The sequence below is a fragment of the Leptonychotes weddellii genome, chromosome 8 (genome assembly GCF_054177405.1).
Source record: "Leptonychotes weddellii isolate Sample4059 chromosome 8, ASM5417740v2, whole genome shotgun sequence".
Taxonomy (NCBI): domain Eukaryota; kingdom Metazoa; phylum Chordata; class Mammalia; order Carnivora; family Phocidae; genus Leptonychotes; species Leptonychotes weddellii.
The window spans coordinates 4,978,255-4,999,609 of NC_138376.1; the positions used below are offsets into that span (position 1 = coordinate 4,978,255).

General features: G+C 45.6%; 1 protein-coding gene across 1 annotated transcript; it reads right to left on the reverse strand.

The window, feature by feature from the left end:
* Positions 1-1,012: 1,012 nt before the first annotated feature.
* SOX4 (SRY-box transcription factor 4) lies at positions 1,013-5,988 on the reverse strand. Its single transcript, XM_081827608.1, has one exon. It carries the CDS (start codon positions 5,160-5,162, stop codon positions 3,744-3,746), a length of 1,419 nt encoding a protein of 472 aa, XP_081683734.1. The 5' UTR covers positions 5,163-5,988; the 3' UTR covers positions 1,013-3,743.
* Between the last annotated feature and the right edge of the window lie 15,367 nt (positions 5,989-21,355).

The window sequence follows — 21,355 nt, forward strand, 5'->3', positions numbered from 1 at the left end:
TGCAGGATACTCCCTTACCTACAAGCAATCCTGATGGTTAAAGGATTATTTCCGAACACTTCTGCTCATTAACCCCTTCTCTCCAGTGCTAAAAAACCAGAAGATATAGAGCACACATCTTTAATTAAAAAACGTTTGGAAGTGAAGATGGGTTTTGTTAGTTAATGGCAATAGTTAACCCTCAAAGTAAACAGGAAATAGTGCTACTTAGCAAGTTGCAGGTTCCAAACTGAGTACTAATGGGCCTTTTTCCTCCTTGCCTACAGGTCTCAATAATACTGCTATGCCAGATGCATATAAAACGTATAAATCTCCCCTAGCTGAATGCGTGCTATTCACAGATCCAGGGGGAGGGTTGGATTTCCTCTCAGCCCTCGGGGAGCCCACTTCTCCAGCTCATCCCTATTGTTGCATTTCTCTCATATTAAGAACCCACAAAAAACGGGCATGGCACAAAATGGAGACTTTTAGCACCTTGTGAGCCTTTCTGCTTCGGAGGGAAAAATTTATACAACTTTTCCATTTCGAAATTAGTGATGGCTTCCTCCTCTGCAATCTATAACAGGCGTATTTGTTCTTGATCCGTGTACGATGATGCTAGCCACCACAGGATGGTCACTACGGGCAAGTGAAGGAGAAAGCAGCTTTAGGCACAGAAGGTTAAAATACAGATCAGCCAGCCACTTTTCATCTGTAAAGAATCCTCTCCGCATTGCTCATCCCCCCACTCCTTTTTAAAATTTCAAGACAAAGGGCATTTATTTAAATGTGGCAAACTCAGAAAATTCCTAGAAAGCGTGTAGAGTTGACACATATTCAAGCTGACGCTGTCATTTCAGGGTCTGGGCTGGCCAAATCTGGCCAAGAGGAACTTGGTATTCCTCAGGAAGAAAGCACTGAACAGGCTGCCCTCGGAGAAATTACTCAGAGCTAAGGCAGATGGGGTAGCTTCTACCCGGGTGGGCCCTCCCAATCTTAGGCTCTGGGAATATAATAATGACAAAAGTCGAGATTTAGGGTTCAGTTCCAGCTGATTTTATTTCCTTCTCAAAAAAAGTTATTTACAGAAGGTATATATCAACAATCTGACAGGCAGTGAACTTGACATGATTAGCTGGCATGATTTTTTTCTTTTTTCTTTTTTTCCCCCAAAACATTGTTTTTGTGGCCTTGGATTTTAAGACAAATATTCTACACGGCATATTGCACAGGATGGATGGCAAAAAAAAGTTTAAAAACAAAAACCCTTAACGGAACTGCCTTAAAAAGGCAGACGTCCTAGTGCCTGTCATGTTATATTAAACATACATACACACAATCTTTTTGCTTATTATAATACAGACTTAAATGTACAAAGATGTTTTCCACTTTTTTCAATCTTTAAACACAACAGCTATAAACCTGAACACATATGCTATCATCATGCCATAAGACTAAAACAATTATATTTAGCGACAAGTAGAAAGGATTAAATAGTCAAATACAAGAATGAAAAACGCAGTACATAGTGTCGCGAACTCAAATCGGCATTTAGATAGATCCAGTGGTTTAAACGGCACGTTTTTGCTTATAAAAAAAGTGCAAAAAAGATGTGGTTTACAAGTTAAAGCTACAGGATCCCTTTTTGCTGTAAATGCACCAGCTTTAAAGCCTCTGGACAGAACGGTGTTTTATTTAAAAAAATTGTCTTTTCTTAAAAGCCTAACAGTGTTTGGCTAATTCTCCTCCCCTTTTTGTAAGACTGGGGTTGAAGGGTGGACACTGGTGGCAGGTTAAGGGATACTGTCACTTTAAGAAGCCTGCAGATTGAAGTGTAAACATGGAGAAATTAGGGGCTGATTCTTTAAACTGTGTGAGATATTAACCAGCCGCCCTATTATAAAATCAGGAAATCCAAACAGCGATTTACACCGATTAACACCCCCTTTATATATTTTTTACAAAAATACACTGAGAAAATAATCAAACGTTTTCATCTCTCTTGTCTTTTTTTGTTTTTTAAAAGTGTCAAAAGTCTACATTTAAATATAAAAAATTAAAAGTTAAAACTCTAGCCCTTCAGTGAAGGAGACGTAAAATGGCGTGGGTAACAACAAACTACCAAAAAAAAAGAAAAAGAAAAAGAAAAAGAAAAAAAAAGAACAAAAGAAAAAAAGGAAGGAAGAAATAAAGGAAGTAGAAAAAAAGGAAAGAAAGTAAACCAAAGGTTAAAATAAAAAAGGGACAAAATAAAAAAAAACGTTTGGCCAGTATAAATACGTCCACATATAAAATGGCATCTGATTACATTTACAAGGAAAAAAAAAATACGAGGATGAAGCATCGGTGAGGGAAAAAAACACGTCTTCTCATTTACACCTATAAGGAATAAACACATACACACTGAGAAAAAATTTGGTCCTGAATTGTGTTTTTTTTTTTTTTTCTTAAAGTCCAGCACAGATTTGAGTTGCGTTTGAATCCTTTAAAGAGTTAAGAATGAAAAAAAGCTGGTGATAATTTTGTTGTAGGAATCAAACATAGCGCCATCTATCTGCTTTTTATATTATCCTACACTATTTTAAAAACTGCTCAACAGTCTTATACAGAAATCTTTAAAAGATAGACAGGATAACATGCTATATTAACCCCACCAGTGAAATAATCCAACACCATCACGATTCCGATTTTAAGAGAAGAAAAAAACCTCTTCCCCCCCCCCCCGCCCGAAACCACTCGCCCCTGCACGGCCCCCGGTACCACATCAAACAGTCCGCTCTCCTGCACGCCCGCGGGCCGCGGAGTCTCACCTCACTGATTTCGGGGGTGCGGGGGGCGGGGGCCGCCAGGACGCGCCACCTGCCCCCGAACGTGCAAATCCGTCCCAGTTCCTCCGCGGCAACCCCCGCGCCCCGCCCCGCGCCCCTCGCCGGGCTCTCCGCTTCTCCTCTTCTGGCTGCAGGGGTGGGGGTGGGGGGGCAAGCGGAAAAAAGAAAAAAAAAGGAAGGAAGGAAGAGGAAAAAGAAAGAAAGGGAAAAAGGAGGAAAAACCCAACAAAACGGGAATCCGCCAGCGTGGAGTCTCTCTGTCCTGGCACTCGAGCCTGCGCGACCCCCCAAAATATCTGCCGTCGGTCCAATTCCACGCCCGGAGCCTTCTGTCTTCTTCAGGGGGAGGGGATGGCGGGGGTGCTGAGAACTAAATCCCCAGGGGCGCGTTGGGTTTCTTTCTTTTCTTTTTTTTCCCTCCTCTCTTGACCAAGAAATGAGATAAAATAAAACAAAAACAGCAAAGGGGGGCGATGAAAAAAGGGACGAGATTCCTTCAGTCTCTAGAAAAACTACCAAGTCGGCTTCTTGCTGGGGGTGCAGCAGACAAGTCCGGAAGCTCGTTGGAAGTGGGGGGGGGTCTCTTCGGGCAAAGGGGAGGAAACTCCAAGTAGCTTTTTTTGCCATCAACAACAACATCAAGAACAACAATAAAAGGTCGCCCCCTCGTCTCCCCGCCGCCTCCTCCACGTCCCTGCGGCCGGGGAGGTGGGGGATGGGAGCGCGGGTCCCCAAAACGCCCCCCGCGCTCCTCTCTCTCGGCGACCGCGACGCGGCCGAAGCCGGCCCCGCTCATTTTTTTTTCTTTTCCTTTTTTTTTTTTCTTTTTTCCCTTTTCTCTTCCAACTCTTTCTCTGTCCACTTCTCTCTCTTCTTTTTTTTTACCCCCCTCTCTTGCCCCCCCGGCCCTCTCCTCCCAGCCCGCGCGCGCGCCCGTCAGTAGGTGAAGACCAGGTTGGAGATGCTGGACTCGAGCCAGTCTCCCGAGATCATCTCGCTCACCTCGGGCGTGCAGTAGTCCGGGAACTCGAAGTGCGAGCCGGAGCCGGGCTCGAAGTTAAAATCCAGGTCCCGGTCCAGCGCCGACGACGAGCTGAAACTGCCCAGGGACATGCTCTCAAAGTTTGAGCTGGGGTTCAGGTCGAGCAGGTCGTCTTCGAACTCGTCGTCGGAGGACGAGGAGCCCGACGACGAGGACGAGGACGAGTGGGACGAGGCCGACGAGGACGCGTGCGAGGGCGCGCTGGACGGCGCCGGCGAGGCGGCGCGCAGGCTGGCGTAGCTGCGGTGGTCCGCTGGCGAGCGGCCGGCGGCCGGCGACGACGCGGCGCTGCTGCGGCCGCTCAGGCTCGGCCCGTCGGGCGAACAGCCCGCGCCCCCCTCCTCGTACAGGCCCAGGGGGTCGCTGGGGTCGGCACCCGCGCCCACGCCGCCCACGGGCGAAGAGGAGGCGCCCAGGCCGCCGAACAGGTAAACGCGCTTCACCTTCTTGTCGGCCAGGTGTTTGCCCGGGGCCGCCAGGCCGGCCGAGGCGGAGGCGGCCGTGGAGGCCGAGGCCGCCGCGCTGGGAGTCCGCGCCTTGTACAGCGAGTGGTGGTCGGCGGCGGCGGCGCCCAGGGGCAGCAGGGCCGCGGCCCCCGCTTGCTCGGCCGCGAAGGAGGAGGAGGCGCCCGCGGCCGCCGCCTTCCCGCCGCCGCCCGCCAGGATGAGCTTGGCGTGCGGTTTGCTGACCCCGCCGCCCGCGCCGCCCGCCACTTTGGAGCCGCAGCTCTTTTTCTGCGCGGGTTTGGAGTTGGCGCCGCCGCCGCTCGCGCCGCCGCCTCCTCCCCCCGCGTTGCCGCTCCCGCCACCGCCGCCGCCCCCATGGCCACCCCCGCCACCGACCTTGTCTCCCTTCTCCCCCGGCTTGGAGGAGGCGGCGGCCGAGGAGCCGGAGTTGGCGTTGCCGGACTTGACCTTCTTCCTGGGCCGGTACTTGTAGTCGGGGTAGTCAGCCATGTGCTTGAGGCGCAGCCGCTCCGCCTCCCGAATGAAAGGGATCTTGTCGCTGTCTTTGAGCAGCTTCCAGCGTTTGCCCAGCCGCTTGGAGATCTCGGCGTTGTGCATGTCGGGCGACTGCTCCATGATCTTGCGCCGCTCGATCTGCGACCACACCATGAAGGCGTTCATGGGCCGCTTGATGTGCCCGCTCGGCGTCTTGCACCAGCTCGGGTCGTCGGCCTTGCCGCCCGTGGAGGCGGTGGAGCCGGGCGTGGGGGAGGAGGCGATGCCCAGCTCGAGGCCCGCGCCCGAGTCCGAGCTCTCGCCGGCCAGCAGCGCTTCCGTGTTCTCGGCGTTGTTGGTTTGCTGCACCATGGCCCCGGCTCGGCGGGCGCCCACGCGCGCTCACACCCTCGCGGCGGCCGCGGCGCGATCGCCGGGCCCTCCCGGCTCCCGGGGCCAAGTACACGCCGAGCGGGAGGACGCGCGCGGCGGCCGTGCGGGCCCCTCCACTCCTGGCCGGGGCGGTGGTGGGCGCAGAGAGAAAAGTCTCCAAAAGATGCGGGGAAGGAGTACTCTGCCTCTTGCAGAGGAGTTATAGTTCCCAGGCTGGAGAGTCTCTCCCTCCCTCTGCTTCTCGCTCTCGCTCTTTCTCGCTCTCTCTCACCGCGCCGCAGTTTGTTCTGTCTCTCGGCTCTGAGTCTGGAGACCGTGTTATAAAGTGGAGAGGAGTTTCTTGAATGCTGGTTGCTGAAGCTTCCAATGCAAGTTTCTCGCCGCCTCCCAGGCAAGTCTTTTTTTTTTTTTTTTTCCTTCCCCTGAAGCAGTTGGTTCCAGTTCACGAGCGCTCTCAGGAGCTCAGGAAAGCGACATAGTCTCTATCACTTAGTCCCTTTCCTACAATGCAAAGCAAAAAAGGCTCTGGCTCCAGGACTCTCTGTGGGCGGAATCGGCACTAAGGAGTTTGTGCAATTATTTTGTTGCAAGGTAGGAAGCCAAAAAGCCTTCGTGCAACAGACTGGCATGAATAAATGTATGTTTCCCCCTCCCTTCTGCAAGAAGGGAGCTGGTAATGGCAGAGTTCCTCTAATGCAGACTCTTAAAGAGCGTGCAAGAACTAGAGACCCGGGAGCGAAACAGGCCTCTTCCCCGCACACAGTTTCTCTTGCTGCAGCTTAGAGCAGACCCCAATTCCGCCTCGCGCCTCTTTATCCTTTCACAGTCTTGGCCGCGGCCAATCAGCTGCTGTAACCAACGCTTCCTCGTGCCAAGCCCCTCCCCCGCGCTTCCCATTGGCTTGGAACCCGATGCAATAATAATCTCCGCGTGCAATGAGAAGCTCCAAATCTGACCTCATTCCAATTTACAGAGCAAACTTTTTAAAAGGGCTAGAAGTACAGCTGAGATTTCTGCTGCCTTTTTTTTCCTTTTGCTCTGTGTGTGTGTGCGTGTGTGTGTGTGTGTGTGGTGTGTAAAGAGGATGTTAATGCATGAAATTATTAAGGGGAGAGACGGAAATGTATTCTAACCATTATGTTAGATAACAAGGGGCTTGGAAGTGGGGGGGAGTAAGGGTGAAATACTGTAAATGGAAGCTTTCTGCTTAAAAGCCAAGTGATTATTTTTATTAGTTCTTTTCAGTACTGGAATAAAGAATCAGCCTCTAGTGCAAAATCTGTTCCTCGGATCCTTCATAAAGCCAAGGATGTAAAAGGGGGGAACGAAAGCCACAACAATAAATCAATGGATATTGAAAACCATTAAGAAAGTGGTACCTAGACACCTGTCATCACAATTATTTTAACAGCTCTAGGTACAGCACAGATGTTGATGTATTGTGTAAATCCCTTCAGAGCAATTTTTGTGCTGTTTGTGGAAGGCAGAGAAGAGGAATTTTTGCAATAATTGCTTGCTCTCTTAACCAAACAGGGGTTAACTATGGTTATTTAATGATTTAAACTCCCCTATAAATCCTGGATAGCCCAAACAGAGGAGCTTTCCATTGGAACACATTACACAGTGTTCCATACTTAACTCAAGGGGAGAATTTCCGTAGAGTTTCGTATAGGATGGTAATGTCGGATAAAAGATTGGGATCATTTTTACTTTCTAAATATTTGTTTCCCCTATTTTCAACATTAAAGATTACTGCACTCTCTTTCTCCCTGCACCCAAACCCTTCTGACTTCTTTCCTTTACACATATTTTCTCCTATATATTCCTCCTATGTTACTTGAATCAAATTGAGCTAAAAGGCCAAGGCGAAGGGAAAGAAGGATGTGGTGTGACTGGTAGCAGAAGACACTGGAGCCTCTGGATTTATATTAGACCTAGATGCTAGTCCTTCTTACTGGTTTTGTACACTGCAGAGATGGTTAAGTCTCAGTTCTCCTCATCTGTGATATGGGAACACCAAGAGCTACTTTATATAGGATTGTTATGAGGGTTTGATGAGATTGATGCATTGTAAGCCCTCAGTGAATGCTGTTATCTTTCTCTTGGTAATTCAAATGCCAGAGACACTCCATCTAGTAGAAGCGGCATGTTGTTGTTCAGGAGACCCAAGTTGAGGATGGTCACTGATTTTTTTTTTAAGTAGGCTCCACGCCCAGCGTGGGGCTTGAACTCAGGACCTTGAGATCAAGAGTAGCATGCTCTACCAACCAAGCCATTTGAAAACTAATCTCAGATTATGTTATGTGAACCCTACAAGGACAACAGTGGCAATCCTGTAGTCTTAATGATTTTAAACAAAAGGAACTTTGTGAAGAGTATTGTGGAGAATTTGCCAGGTAATCAGAATACATGTTTATTTGGCCACAAAATTTACCTCTATTCCATGGTGTGAAAATTAGAGTTCTAGTAAAAATTGATCTTTCTTAACGCCGTAATAGTAAACTGTTTTTCTACAGGCCAGGGATAGGTGGTTGGTAGGGCCAACCCAACAAAATTAAGTGAGCTTTTGATTCAGATCAAACTAGTGCTAGGCAGCAGATTTCTATTTATCCTGTCAAACTTTTAAAGTACGTACGCTAGCCAGAGGCCCAGGTTGTTGGATTTAGAATTTCACCCTTTGGAGACATCTGACTGGATCTGTAAGGATCAACCACAAGCAAGCATGTTTTTGTGAGTAAAAGCAAATAATTTTTGATGATTAACTACCCAAGTTATATACTTTTTCTTTCAGACGGTGGAACAAATCTTAAACAAAAACCCACAAGGCACCTTTTTTTGCATGTAACAAAGTTGGGTGTGTCATCATGCGTTTTATTTGCCTTGGTGTACACACCAAAACACCCGAGCAATCCTAAATGTTATACTCTGACATAAAAATTACTCTTTAAGAGGTCTATGATTTATAAAATCAGTATCTTCACTAGAATAAAAAAAGGGAATAAATACTACATTTATTTTGGGGTTTGTACCAAGTAATGATTTGAGAGTGTAGCTAGTTTGTGATAAGTCAGTCAAGGTGACTAGCAATATAATTGATTACATTTTTTAGAGCCAGTTTTGCTTCCACCACTGAAAATCGTGGGGGAAAGTGGCATTTAATCAAAGCAGTCCTAGTAATTTTGTTTATGCTTAAAGCACACAGGTTATTTATTTTTAAGATTTTTATTTTTAAGTAATTGTTACACCCAAGGTGGAGCTCGAACTTGCAACCCCAAGGTCGAGAGTTGTAGGTTCCACTGACTGAACCAGCCAGGCGCCCTGCACATAGGTTTTTTTAAAAGTAGATACTAAAAAAATAGCCACTGGCCTATTTCTGTTGTGAGATGTATTTTCTGTATTTTAACAAATCCGGTAGATTTTAAGACACACCATTGTTACATGCAACTAAGGAAGGAAAACTGCCAACGAGACATTGACATGCCCCTGGTTGTGAGACCTCTCCTTATTCCAGAGATGTTGAAAATGAAAAGGACAAGTGCTTAGAACTGAAGAAATATGGTATTAGTAATTTTCATTGGCTGTATTATAGTGTATATGAATGCTTAGACTCTTAAAGGAGGCTTGTTCTTCTGTGTGAGTACTTCTTCTCAAATGTAAGAAAACGTTTGACAAATGGCTTTTATTAAAGTCCATCTTTCTCACCAACTGAGTAAACATGTGCATGCTGGAATGTACTGGGCCTCTGAATATCAAGTAATGAGAAAAGATTTCTGTGTTCTCATTACCTAACTTCATATGCTTTGTAACCAGTTCGCCGTTACTGACATTTTTTTCCCCCAAATACCAGATATTTGGTGGCCCCTACTAAATCAGTACTCACTGTTCCCTCTGCTGGCTTTGCAGTACATGAAGAAATTCTTAATGCTACTCTTTAAGCCATATTAACAGTAAACCAAGATAATTTTGCAAAAAAAAAAAAAATCCTGTTTTAGAATAATAAACTAATTGTCTTTATAGGCTCTGATGTTAGACATTTCAAATTTTGAATGAAGGTAAATTATCTTATTTTCCATTAAATAATGGGATTCTGTTTGAGATGTAGTATCGGCTAATTCATTTCTTCTGCTCTCACACACCGGTACAACATAAAGTCTCACATCCATAAATGGTATGGGGTATAGATGGAAATAAGATTCTGTCCCACTGCTTAATATATTCCTGTAGCATGGGGGAGGGGACTGAAGGGAAATTAGTTTAACAAATGTCCTGGATTTGCACTGATTTGCAAGATTTTGCCTTGCCTTGGCTATAGAAACCATGACTGTGGGAGCTGGCTAACCTGACAAGTATTCAGTTCCAATGAAATAGAGGGGGTGGGGCTCCCTCCCCCCGCCCCAGTCTTTGTTACTTTAGCAGGCGGGGGGGGGGAAGCAGCCCTGGGAAATTTGATGTCATTGGACTTTGTCAACTGAAAGGCCCAGGGTTTTCAGTTCCACACTTGAGGGAAAAGAACCCTCCAACGGAGGCTGATTTACTTCTCAATCAAGTAGGCAAATAAAACTTCCACTTCATCCTTTTTGGGCTCATGAAGTTTTATTAGAACTGGACTTCCCTTTCAGGGTTTGTATTGAAAAATAACATATGGAAGTAACTCTTATTTACAAAATACTAAAATAGGGAGTCTGGGGCAAAATGAAATCCATGATTTATTTTTACTCTTAGAATAAGCTAAGAGGCAAAAATGTCTAATAATTTTTGCCACTTTCTCTCCCCTCCTAACCATTGAGGTAGCGCCTGGTAGGATTAAGCAAGCACTTTCTGGCAATGCCAACTCCCTTTTTCCTTTCCTTTCCATTTTCTCACGAGCACAAGCAGAAAACGAATTTCTGCCTGGGTCACGTGAATCTGAAGCACGAATTCGAGCTTTTCTGCTACTTTTCGCGAGGCCCGGGCAAGGCACCCCCACCCGGGGTCTGGGTCTGCTCCGCGGCCAGAGGGCTCCCAAGCTGCGGGGAAGCAGCCGCCAGGTGGCAGCGCTGAGCCTCCCTACGCCCGCGGGGAGACGTGGGAAAACGTGGGGATGGTCAGACTTCTTTCTTCCTCCCCTCCTCCTCCTCCCGAACCCCTATCATCCTCCACTACTCTGCCTTCCTTAGGTAGCAGTTTAAACGATCAGCGGTTAATAGGGTGTGTCGGCGAATTCAGATGATTCCCCCCCGCCCCCCGTAAATCAAAGCTTAAGGCAGCCAACCGCCTACTGTTCACTTGACAGAGGCTCGCAGAGACTGGGGGAGCTAAGGCTGGCCTCCCGTTTGCACCCAGTAACTGAACCCAGGAGATGATCAGTTCCCACGCCCGTATCATCTCGCGGCCGCAGGCACGGGTCAGAAGGCAGTTTCCCGGCCAGCCGCGCTCCGTTTTGGACAGCGGCTTTGGAGACACGGCGCGCACTGCTTAAGGACGAGCAGAGGCCACCCCTCCTCCTTAAAAAATGGTTTCCCTCGGCCGGGGACGCCGTGCTGGGCGGCGCAGGCATGGCCACTGCCCCTGCGCTAAGCTCGGCGGGACGCGGCGACGATTAATGGTGCGCAACCTCCTTCCGCCGCCGCGGCCGCGCCTCGCCTTTCGATTACAGTTACAGGGAGGAAATAAACTGGAATCGACTCAGGCGGTGCTTTTGGAGGAGTCTTTCCTACTGTAAACATGTTTCAGGCGATCCTGTCAGCAGCATTTTAACACCCGTCTTCCGCTGAGGTTTTACGACCGGGGAAGGAGCTAAAGACGCGCGCGCACACGCGCTGCCCACGGGAAGCGGTCCACCCTCCCCGCGCGCTCCCGGCCCTCCTTTGAAGTTGTGACCGGCCGGGGCTGCGGGGGGCGGAGGCGGGGGGGGGGTGGCCGCGCGCCGCTCCTCCGCCCCCGAGCCAGCCGGGCCCTCGGCGGGGGTGCCGGGTTCCGTCAGTGACCGGAACCGAGAGCCACTGGGCCCCCTCCTCTCGCGCGCCCACGACCTCCGCTGCGCACGCCGACGTGCTCTCTGCGCGCGCGCCGCGTCCGGAGCCCACGCCCCGGCTAGCGGGCGACGTGCGGGCCTCGCCTGGCATCCCCGCCCCGGTGCCTGCGGGCCGAGGCCGCGTGGAGCTTGCGGCTGCCTGCGCTTTCAGGGCGGCCGAGCAGGGCGTGCGCGCGCGGCGGGCTAGGCGAGGGGGACGCCAGAGGGCGGGGGCGGAGGTGGTTGCACCCGAATCCTCAAGGGTCCCCTCCCCAGGGACTTCGGAGGGGGCAGGAGTGCCGGTGCCCTCCCTGGCCCCTCGCCAGTGCGGGAAAGGCGGGGTGGGGGAGTCGCGGGGGCGGCGGCGGAGGCGCCCAGGATGCCAGGCGCCCTCGCCAAGGGGTGCACCCGACGCCCCCGGTGATTCAGCCCCTGGTTTCAGGGCTGAGAGGAGGGCGCTTCAGGCAGACATGACTGGTAGAGGCTGCACCCCAGGCGCGGTTACTTAGAAGCATTAGGGGTTCGGCTCGCTTTGTCCCCTCTGGGTTCGTGGGTCTCTGACTTTCCGCAGGCAGCTGAGGTAGCCAGGCCTGAGAGTAAGCGTCCGGGGTGGGGGGTACGTACTCCCCGGGCGCCCCGAAACTATCCCAGCGACCCTAGCACGCGGTGTGGATGGGAGCACACCCACGGCATCCCCACCCCCAACAGCCAAGTAGGAGCAATTACAGCTGGAGCCTGGTAGGGAAAGCGGCTGATTTCACTTATGGAAAAACGCTTAAACAAGAGCAACCCTAAGCCAGCGTTAGCAAACCAGTTGACCTGCAGTTGGAGGTTGTGCGAGGGCGGGCGAGGGCGGGCGCGTCTGCCAGGGAGGGAAAGCCGCTGGGGAGTGGGCAGAGGCAGGCGAAGCAAATGTCAGATAAGAGAAAGAGAGGACGAGAGGAGGGGGAGGAAGAAAGGCGCTCGATTGCAAAGAGGGGAGGTGGGAAGGCACGGAGACAGCACGGGCAGCCAGTGACGCGGGTCAGAGAAGGGAGGCGGGCGCGTGGCGGGCAGCGGGAGCAGGACGCACGGGCTCCGCCAGGCACCGGCTCTCCTTGCTCCCATCCCTCCCTTCCGGGATCCCGCCGCGGCCCAACAGCGCGTGTGGCGCAGACGGAGGTGGGGGAGCTCATGGGAGGGGAGGGGTGGGGCCGGGACCAAAGAGCTCAGTGCCCAGTACCGCGCCGTACGTGCCGCACACCTGGCACCCGGGAGTCGCCATCTGCTCGGGCTAGGGGTGTGGGCTTGTTGAGAGATAAGAATACTGCCTGGCTTCGAGTCAACCGCCGCAGTGAACTCCGTCAATCAACGTTTATGGTGCTCCTACTGTGTGCCGAGCGCAGCCGGGGTCCCTTCCAGCTGCTGGGCTCGAGGACTGCACCATCTGATCTGTTACACCCGCGAGCTGGAAAGGAATCCCGTGTATTGTTATAAAAGCTCACAGTTCGAACAATAATCGGGAAGGAAATTCACCATGCCAAGGCGGGTGGTTGAGACAGTTTGGGGGTCTTGGAGGAGGGGTGGGTCTGGCAAAGTAAGGTTTTGTGATTTTTGCAGTTTCCTGAAGCATGAGACACCCCCCCCCCACACACCATGTTTTGTCCCACAGTATCACAAAGAAATAAAAATTTTTACCAATAACTATTGAAAAAATAGCTCAGTGACAGGCTGGCTAGCAGGATCTGCAAATAACTGAAGGCTAGTCCTTAAATACTCAAACTGAATTCAGTTTCACAAATACCGGACCACAACACTGCTTCTCTACCAAGTATTTTGTAATGTAACTTTACTACCCTGAAAGAAAACTCATGGATAATAAAACCTACCTGTGCCTGATATGTTTATAAAAATCAACAAAATGGTCAAGCTACAATATAAAGGAAAAATACAAGGTATATAATTTATAATAAAACGATATACATCTCAAAGGTGCATCCGCAGACTCTTTCACTAGAGCACCCAAAATGTCTAGAATTCATAAACTTCTCCCTAGGGAGTACTACTGCCCCGGTGTGAATTATGGACTGTGGATATCAGGCAAATACTAAGTATTGGGAATACTATTGATATCCTAAATTTTTTTTTTTTTAAAGATTTTATTTATTTATTTGAGAGAGAGAATGAGATAGAGAGCATGAGAGGGGGGAGGGTCAGAGAGAGAGGCAGACTCCCTGCTGAGCAGGGAGCCCGACGTGGGACTCGATCCCGGGACTCCAGGATCATGACCTGAGCTGAAGGCAGTCGCTTAACTGACTGAGCCACCCAGGCGCCCAATATCCTAAATTTTTAAATTTATAGTGGATGTGGTCCATTTTTATGATAAATCAACCTGCTGGTATTTCTGCCTTTATGTGGACTTTCTCCCCCAACTTCCCCCACCCCAACCCTTGACTCTGGATTTGGTCATATGACTTGTTTGGGCCAATGGGACATTAGCAAGCGAGACCCATGCAGAGGCTTGATAAGTGCCTCCATATTGGGATTTGTTCAGGTGACACTGTGAGACCTTCTTGTTGTGAAGAATCTAGTCTAGCTTACTGGAGGATGAAAGGCCCTATGGGGAAAACTGAAATGGCAGTGCAGGCATTCCAGACATGTGACCCAAGCTGTGGTGGACTTCAGTGGGATGGTCAGATGCCTGCAGACACATGAATGATCCCAGATGAATCCAGCAGGAGAATCACTGATTGACAAACCCACAGAATTATGAGAACAGTAAATCGTTTTAAATCACTATGTTTTGGAGTGGCTTGTTGTGCAGTATTAGAGGACAAGGTAGTATTAACTATAATACCCTGTGATAGATGCCAAGATACGAATCCACCCAAGAAGGTTGTCTTTTTTTCTTTTTTTGAAAGACATGATTTTTTTTTTTTAAGATTTTATTTATTTATTCATGAGAGACAGAGAGAAACAGAGGGAGAAGCAGGCTCCCAAGGAGCAGGAAGCCCGATGCGGGGCTCGATCCCAGGACCCTGGGATCATGACCTGAGCCGAAGGCAGATGCTCAACCATCTGAGCCACCCAGGTGCCCAAGACATGATGATGTTTATGATTTTTTAATGGAGGTATAATTGACATATAACATTAGTTTCAGGTGTACAGCATAATGATTCATTATTTGTGTATGTTGCAAAATGATCACAATAAGTCTAGTCAACATCTGTTGCCATACATATTTTTACCTTGTGATGGAAACTTTTAAGATTTACTCTTTTTAGGGTGCCTGGGTGGCTCAGTCAGTTAAGCTTCCGACTCTTGGTTTCAGCTCAGGTCATGATCTCAGGGTCTTGAGATCAAGCTCTGTCTCGGGCTCCATGCTCAGTGGGGAGTCTGCTGCTCTCTCTCCCACTGCCTCTCCTCTCCCCACCCCGCTCACGCTCATGCTCTCTCGCTCAAATAAATCTTTTTTTTTAAAAAAAGATTTTATTTATTTATTTGACAGAGAGAGACACAGCGAGAGAGGGAACACAAGCAGGGGGAGTGGGAGAGGGAGAAGCAGGCTTCCCGCGGAGCAGGGAGCCTGATGCGGGGCTCAATCCCAGGACCCCAGGATCATGACCTGAGCCAAAGGCAGATGCTTAACGACTGAGCCCCCCAGGCGCCCCCATAATATGTATTTTTCTAATTAGAATGGAGATTATCCAAGAAGAGCTGTATTGAGGCGCTATTAGGCAATACTAGCTTATAGTGCAGTTCTTTAAACTAGCTTTTCTAGTAGGTTCAGATAGGGTTTAACAGGGCTGGGAAGGGGTGGGAGAGGGAAATAGAAGATCACTTTGAGAAGGGGAGGTTCGAATGTAGCACTCTTAGCTAAAGGGTATGATATGAGAGATGAGAAAAGGAAGATTTAAGGTTAAAATTTGCTGCCCTCTTTAAACACATAGCTTTAATTTCTTGAGATTGGAAAGTCCCTTATGTTAATATGCAAGATTGTATCACTAAAATTACTTTAAGGTATGATATAGCATAGCGCAGAATATAGTTTTCCTTTTTATCTTTATGCCTCAAGGGTAAAATGGAAAAAAAAAAAACGACTCCTAAGGAAACTCCATGCCGTGTAATTAAAGGATATTCTTCACTAACCATCCTTTACACGTTATTTATTATGATAACCATTGCCTATCATATCCAGTAGTAAAAAAACATAGTTTCTAGATTGTTAAAATTTTAGGGATTTTTAAAAAACCAGTAATCAGAGAAAATGCTATGTCTTTGTGTAGTTTAGGTATTCCTTCCTATATTTACCTTAATAGGGTGGGCTACGCTGAGGTGTAGGTATGTCCAGAAAACTCAATGACTCTACACATGAAATTCTTACTAATGCAAAGTCCACTGTGGGCCTAGAAACTCTCCAAAGTGGTTCCCCTTTCCCAGCAGTGGCTTATAGAACCAGGCTGAGTGGCTCCATATCTAAATATGTGATGTCCTTGGTTGCCATGAAAGGATTAGTGGAGAGAACTCTCACTCTTAAATGCATCTTCCCAGAAGTGACACATACCATCTGGGCTCGTAACCCATTGGACTTAACTAGACACATGGCCCGGCCTGAAAGCTTGGAAATATGACTCTTCTCTGTGTCCCAGAATAGGGGAAAAATGGGTACGGGTGAACATTAGAAATCTGTGCTACATTACTTGTAGAACCGATAACCTCATCTAAATTTTCTATAAACGAATTTATTTTAAGTAAATCCTATATTCCTTTCAGCTGCATATAAAAATCAGAGTTATGCTATTCCAGGAAAAATTTTTACTGGACTAATATTTTAGGATATTTTCCTCTGTTTTTAAAAAACCACATTGATGGGGTGTCTGGGTGGCTCAGTCCTTTAGATGTCTGACTCTTGGTTTCAGCTCAGGTCATGATCTCAGGGTTGTGAGATCGAGCCCTGCATTGGGCTCTGCACTGAGCATGCAGCCTGCCTAGGATTCTCTCTCCCTCTCCCACCCCAGCCACTTGCACTCTCACTCTCTCTCGATCTAAAAAATAAATAAATAAAACACATTAAGATTAAAAAAATCATTAGAGACAAGAACATTTATGCTTCTGAATATGATATGAGAGTAGCAGAAAGCTATCACAACTAGAAATGAAGAAAGATTACAGAAATCATATTAAGATATTGGGGAGCTATAGAAGCATGTAAGATTAGAAGAAATAGATTTTATTTTATTTTTTTTAAGATTTTATTTATTTATTTGAGAGAGAGAGAATGAGAGACAGCATGAGAAGGAGGAAGGTCAGAGGGAGAAGCAGACTCCCTGCCGAGCAGGGAGCCCGATGCGGGACTCGATCCTGGGACTCCAGGATCATGACCTGAGCTGAAGGCAGTCGCTTAACCAACTGAGCCACCCAGGCGCCCAGAAGAAATAGATTTTAGAGAGAGAAGTAGCTGAGAGTGCTGGCCATTTTCTTGCCTGGGAACACTTGCTGAGTCTGGACAAAGGTTATCATAGGAAAGTAAAGGGGGAAACCAGAATTTTTTTATATCTGTGATGGATGGCATGGACAAATTAGAATCTACATGATCATCAAACAGCCATTTTCTTTCACAGGATATGTGCTGAGTGCTGGGGAGTATAAGAGGCTGAGTCACAAAGAAGGAGAGAAATCAGCTGCAGACCAAGTCATGCTAGAGGAAGGGGCATGCAAAAAGATGTTTATCTATTTAACTCTATCTATCTATCATCTCCCTTTTAAAATATTTGCCACATATTGAACCTGGATGATGTGAGAAACTAAAGAACAAAGTACCAAATCTCTGAAGACCAGAACTTTAAGGGTGGAGCAGATAGAGACAGAGACCCTCTAGTCTCTCAATCAAAACTGTAGCAAGGTCATGCTCAAGAAATAGGCTGGGCAAGAAACACAATATAAAATTTCCTAAAGTCTCTTGGTACTTAGGAGACAGAGTTCCTCTGAAGAGTAGTGTCAGGAACAAACACAAGAAGGCCTGATCCTCAAGACATTTGAAACCACAGCTGGATTGAGTCTAACTAAATGTGTGAGCCAGTCTCAAACTAGCACCATTCTTTTTTTTTTTTTCAAGATTTTATTTATTTATTTGACAGAGAGAGAGGCAGCGAGAGAGGGAACACAAGCAGGGGGAGTGGGAGAGGGAGACGCAGGCTTCCCGCGGAGCAGGGAGCCCGATGCGGGGCTCGATCCCAGGACCCTGGGAGCATGACCTGAGCCGAAGGCAGATGCCTAATGACTGAGCCACCCAGGTGCCCGAAACTGGTACCATTCTTAGTTGGGTTGAGATGATCAGCCCCTCACCTTGTCTGCTTAATAGACAAAACCACAAACCTGTTCTGAGGGAGAAAGAGCAACAATTTCAATCTCTATAGCTTTATTATATACAGTGGTAATTATATGATACCATACTATGAGATAAGCAAAAAATATAATTGACCAAGAGGAAAAGTAGGCAATAGAAGCAGATCACACCGATTTAGAGTTTGCAGATACGGACTTTATTATAAACATTTTTTAATAGAAGAAAACATAGAAAAAGTAGATGAAAAGATAAAGTATTTTAACAGAGAATTGAATCTTTGAAAAAGAAACAGTTGAGAATTCTAGAAATGTTAAGTAAACTCTCTCAAATTAAGAAGTCATTAAAATGTTTTACATAGGACTGGAGAAAGGGAAAAGACAGCATTTGTAAATCCAAAGGCAGGTCAATAGGAAATATGCAAATGTAAGCACAGGAGAAAATAAGTGGAAAGAATAAAACACAGTCCAAGAGATGTGAGGGATAGAGACAAATGGTTTAGCATTGTGTTGTTAAAGTCATATAAGAAGAGAAGTGCGAATGGGTCTGAAGTGACATTTGAAAAGATGATGAGTGAGAATTTTACAAAATTGATAATATATATGTCCCAGAATCTAGTGAACCTCAAGCAGCTTAAAAACAAAACTATCCAAAGGCACATCTTCGCAAACCCAGAAAAAAATCTTAAAAGCAAAGGGGGGCAAAGACGCATTATACTAGAGAAAGAACAGATTTATGACTAACTTTTCAACGGAAACTATGGAAGTCAAAAGAATATAATTGTATCTGTAAAGTTCTGAAAGACAAAAAAATAAACTATCTAGAATTCTAACAAATGAAACTATCCTTCAAAATGTAAGGTTAGATGGAACAGAATAGAGACCCCAGAAATAAACCCATGATTCTATGGTCAGTTAATTTATGACAAAGGAGCCAAGAACATACAACAGGAAAGGACAATTTCTTCAATAAATGGCGTTGGAAAAACTGGACAGCCACATGCAAAATAATGAAACTAGACACTTGTTTTACACCATACACAAAAATTAACTCAAAGTTGATTAAAGACTTGGATATGAAACCTTAAACCACAAAACTCCTAGAAGAAAACCTGGGCTATAAGCTCCTTAACATCAGTCTTGGCGATGATTACTGAATCTGACACCAAAAGCAAAGATAAATGAGTAGAACTACATCAAACTCAAAAGCTTCTGCACAGCAAAGGAAATCATAAATTTTTAAAATGAAAAGGCAACCACTGAAAGGGAGAAAATGTTTGCAAATCGTATATCTGATAAGGGGGTAATATCCTAAATATATAAAGAACTCATGCAATTCAAGAGCAAACAAAATCAAACAAAAACAATCTGATCAAAAAATGGGCAGAGGATCTGAGTAGACATTTCTTCAAAGAAGACATAGAGATGGCCAACAGGTACATTTTTTCATGCCTAACATCACTCATCATCAGGAAAATGAAAATTAAAGCCACAATGAGAAATCACCTCACACCTGTTAGAATGACTATTATCAAAAAGAGAGGAAATAGCAAGTATTAGTAAGGATGTGGAGAAAAGGAAACCCTTGTGCACGGTCAGTGGGAATGTCAATTGGTGCAGCCACTATGGGAAAGAGTATGGAGGTTCCTCAAAAAATTAAAAATAGAGCTACCATATATTCCAGCAATCCCACTTTTGGGTACTTATCTGAAGAAAATGAAAACGCTAACTAGGAAAAAATATATGCTCCTCTATGTTCATTGCAACATTATTGACATTACCCAAGATATGGAAACAACCTAAGTGTCCATCTATAGATGAATGGATAAAGAAGATGTGGTATATATGTGTGTGTGTGTGTGTGTGTACATACAATAGAACCTATACACTAATCAACCATAAAAATGAATAAAATCTTGCCATTTGTGACAACATGGATGGACCATGAGGGCATTAGGTTAAGTGGAATAAGTCAGAGAATGACAAATACCATATAATCTTATTTGTGTGTGGGTTCTAAAAAACAAAACAACAAACTAACAAAAGCAAGCTCATAGATATGCAGAACAGACTGGTGATTGCCAGAGGGAGATGGGGTGGGGAGTGGGCAAAATGAACGAGGGGGGTCAAAAGGTACAACTTCCAGTTATAAAATAAGTAAGTCATGGAGATGTAATATATAGCACCGTGACTATTATTATTATACTGTATTGCATATTGGCAAGTTGCTAAGAGAATAGATCTTAAAAGTCCTCATGACAAGAAAAAGATATTTGTAATTATGTGTGGTGATGAATGTTAACTGGACTTATTGTGGTGATCATTCTGCCAGGTACCCAAATATTGAATCATTATTTTGTACACCTGAAACTAATATAATGTTATATGTCAATTATATCTCAGTAAAAAAATGGTTAAAAAGAAAAATAGGTCAGCAAAAGCTAGGAGATTTTGTTTCTAGCAGACACATACTAGAGAGAAAGATGAAAAGTTCTTCAGGCTACGGGAAAATAAACCCAGGTTACAAGCACAGAAGTATAGTAGGAGTGAACACATAAGAAAGGGTAAATATATAAGAATGTTGAATATTTAAAGCAATCTTATGTCTTAGGGAGCTTACTATAGAAGGAAAATACACGGTAACAATAGCACAGAGTGGAAGGGATATGAATGTGAATGGAGTGGAACTCCTGTAAATTTCTTGCCCTGTTTGAGAAGGAGACTGTAATAAGTCAAGGATACATATGCAAATTTTTATTGTAGCCACTAAACCACTAGAAGAACAATACAAATAGATATAATTAAAAGCTAACAGAGGATATAAAATAGAATATTAAAAAATACTTGATTCAGAAGTAGGCAGAGGAGGAGAAGAAAGGAACAAAGCACAGACAGAACAAATAAAAAACAAATAGCAAGATCACAGATTTACAAGCAAACCAAGTTAGTAATGACATTAAATATGAATGGACCAATCACTCCTATTAAAAGACCAAAATTGCCAAATTGGCTTTTAAGAGGACATGGCTATGTGCTGTTTACAAAAGATGCATTTTAAATAGAAGAATACAGACAAAAGTCAATAGATGAGCAGAGCTATGCTGTAAATGCTAACCAAAAGGAAGCCAGTGTGTCTATATTAATGTGAAAGAGACTTTAAAGTAGAAATATTCCTAGAGACAGAAACATTTCATAATAATAAGTGGGTCAACAAGAAGACAATAAAAAAGTTGACTTGTGTGCACCCAGTAACATAGCTTTAAAATATATAAAACAAACACAAAATTACTTGATTCCTAACAAAGACACCATTGCAATTCTGTGGGGGAAAGGATAGTGGGTTTATTTGGCACCAAAAATGATGCCAAGATAATTGTATATTGATGTGGTAAAAAAAATGAACCTTGACCATGTACAAAATGCATATACATACAAAAAATAACTTATTATATATCTTATTATATATAGTTGGAAATGTGCAGAGAAGACATAAGAGGATATCTTTATGATCTTGGAGTAGGCAAAGATTTTTTACACAGGAGACAAAAACACTGAGCATAAAAAACCCAAATACCAATAGAAGATATTGATACTACAATGAAGGATATATACCCCCCATCCCCCGTTTAAAAAATGGGCAAAACACTTGAACAGCCACCTCACAAGAGGCTATGCCAATGGCCATTAAGCATATGAAAAGATATGTCAGGGAAATACAAAATACCATGGCAGTTAGTCCCTTCTATGGACCACAAGAATGGGCCAAAATTAAAATAGTAATAGTACCAAGTGTTGACAGAAATGTGGAACTTCTGAAATTCTCACGTGTTTAGTGGGTATGTATGCTGCTACAACCAAC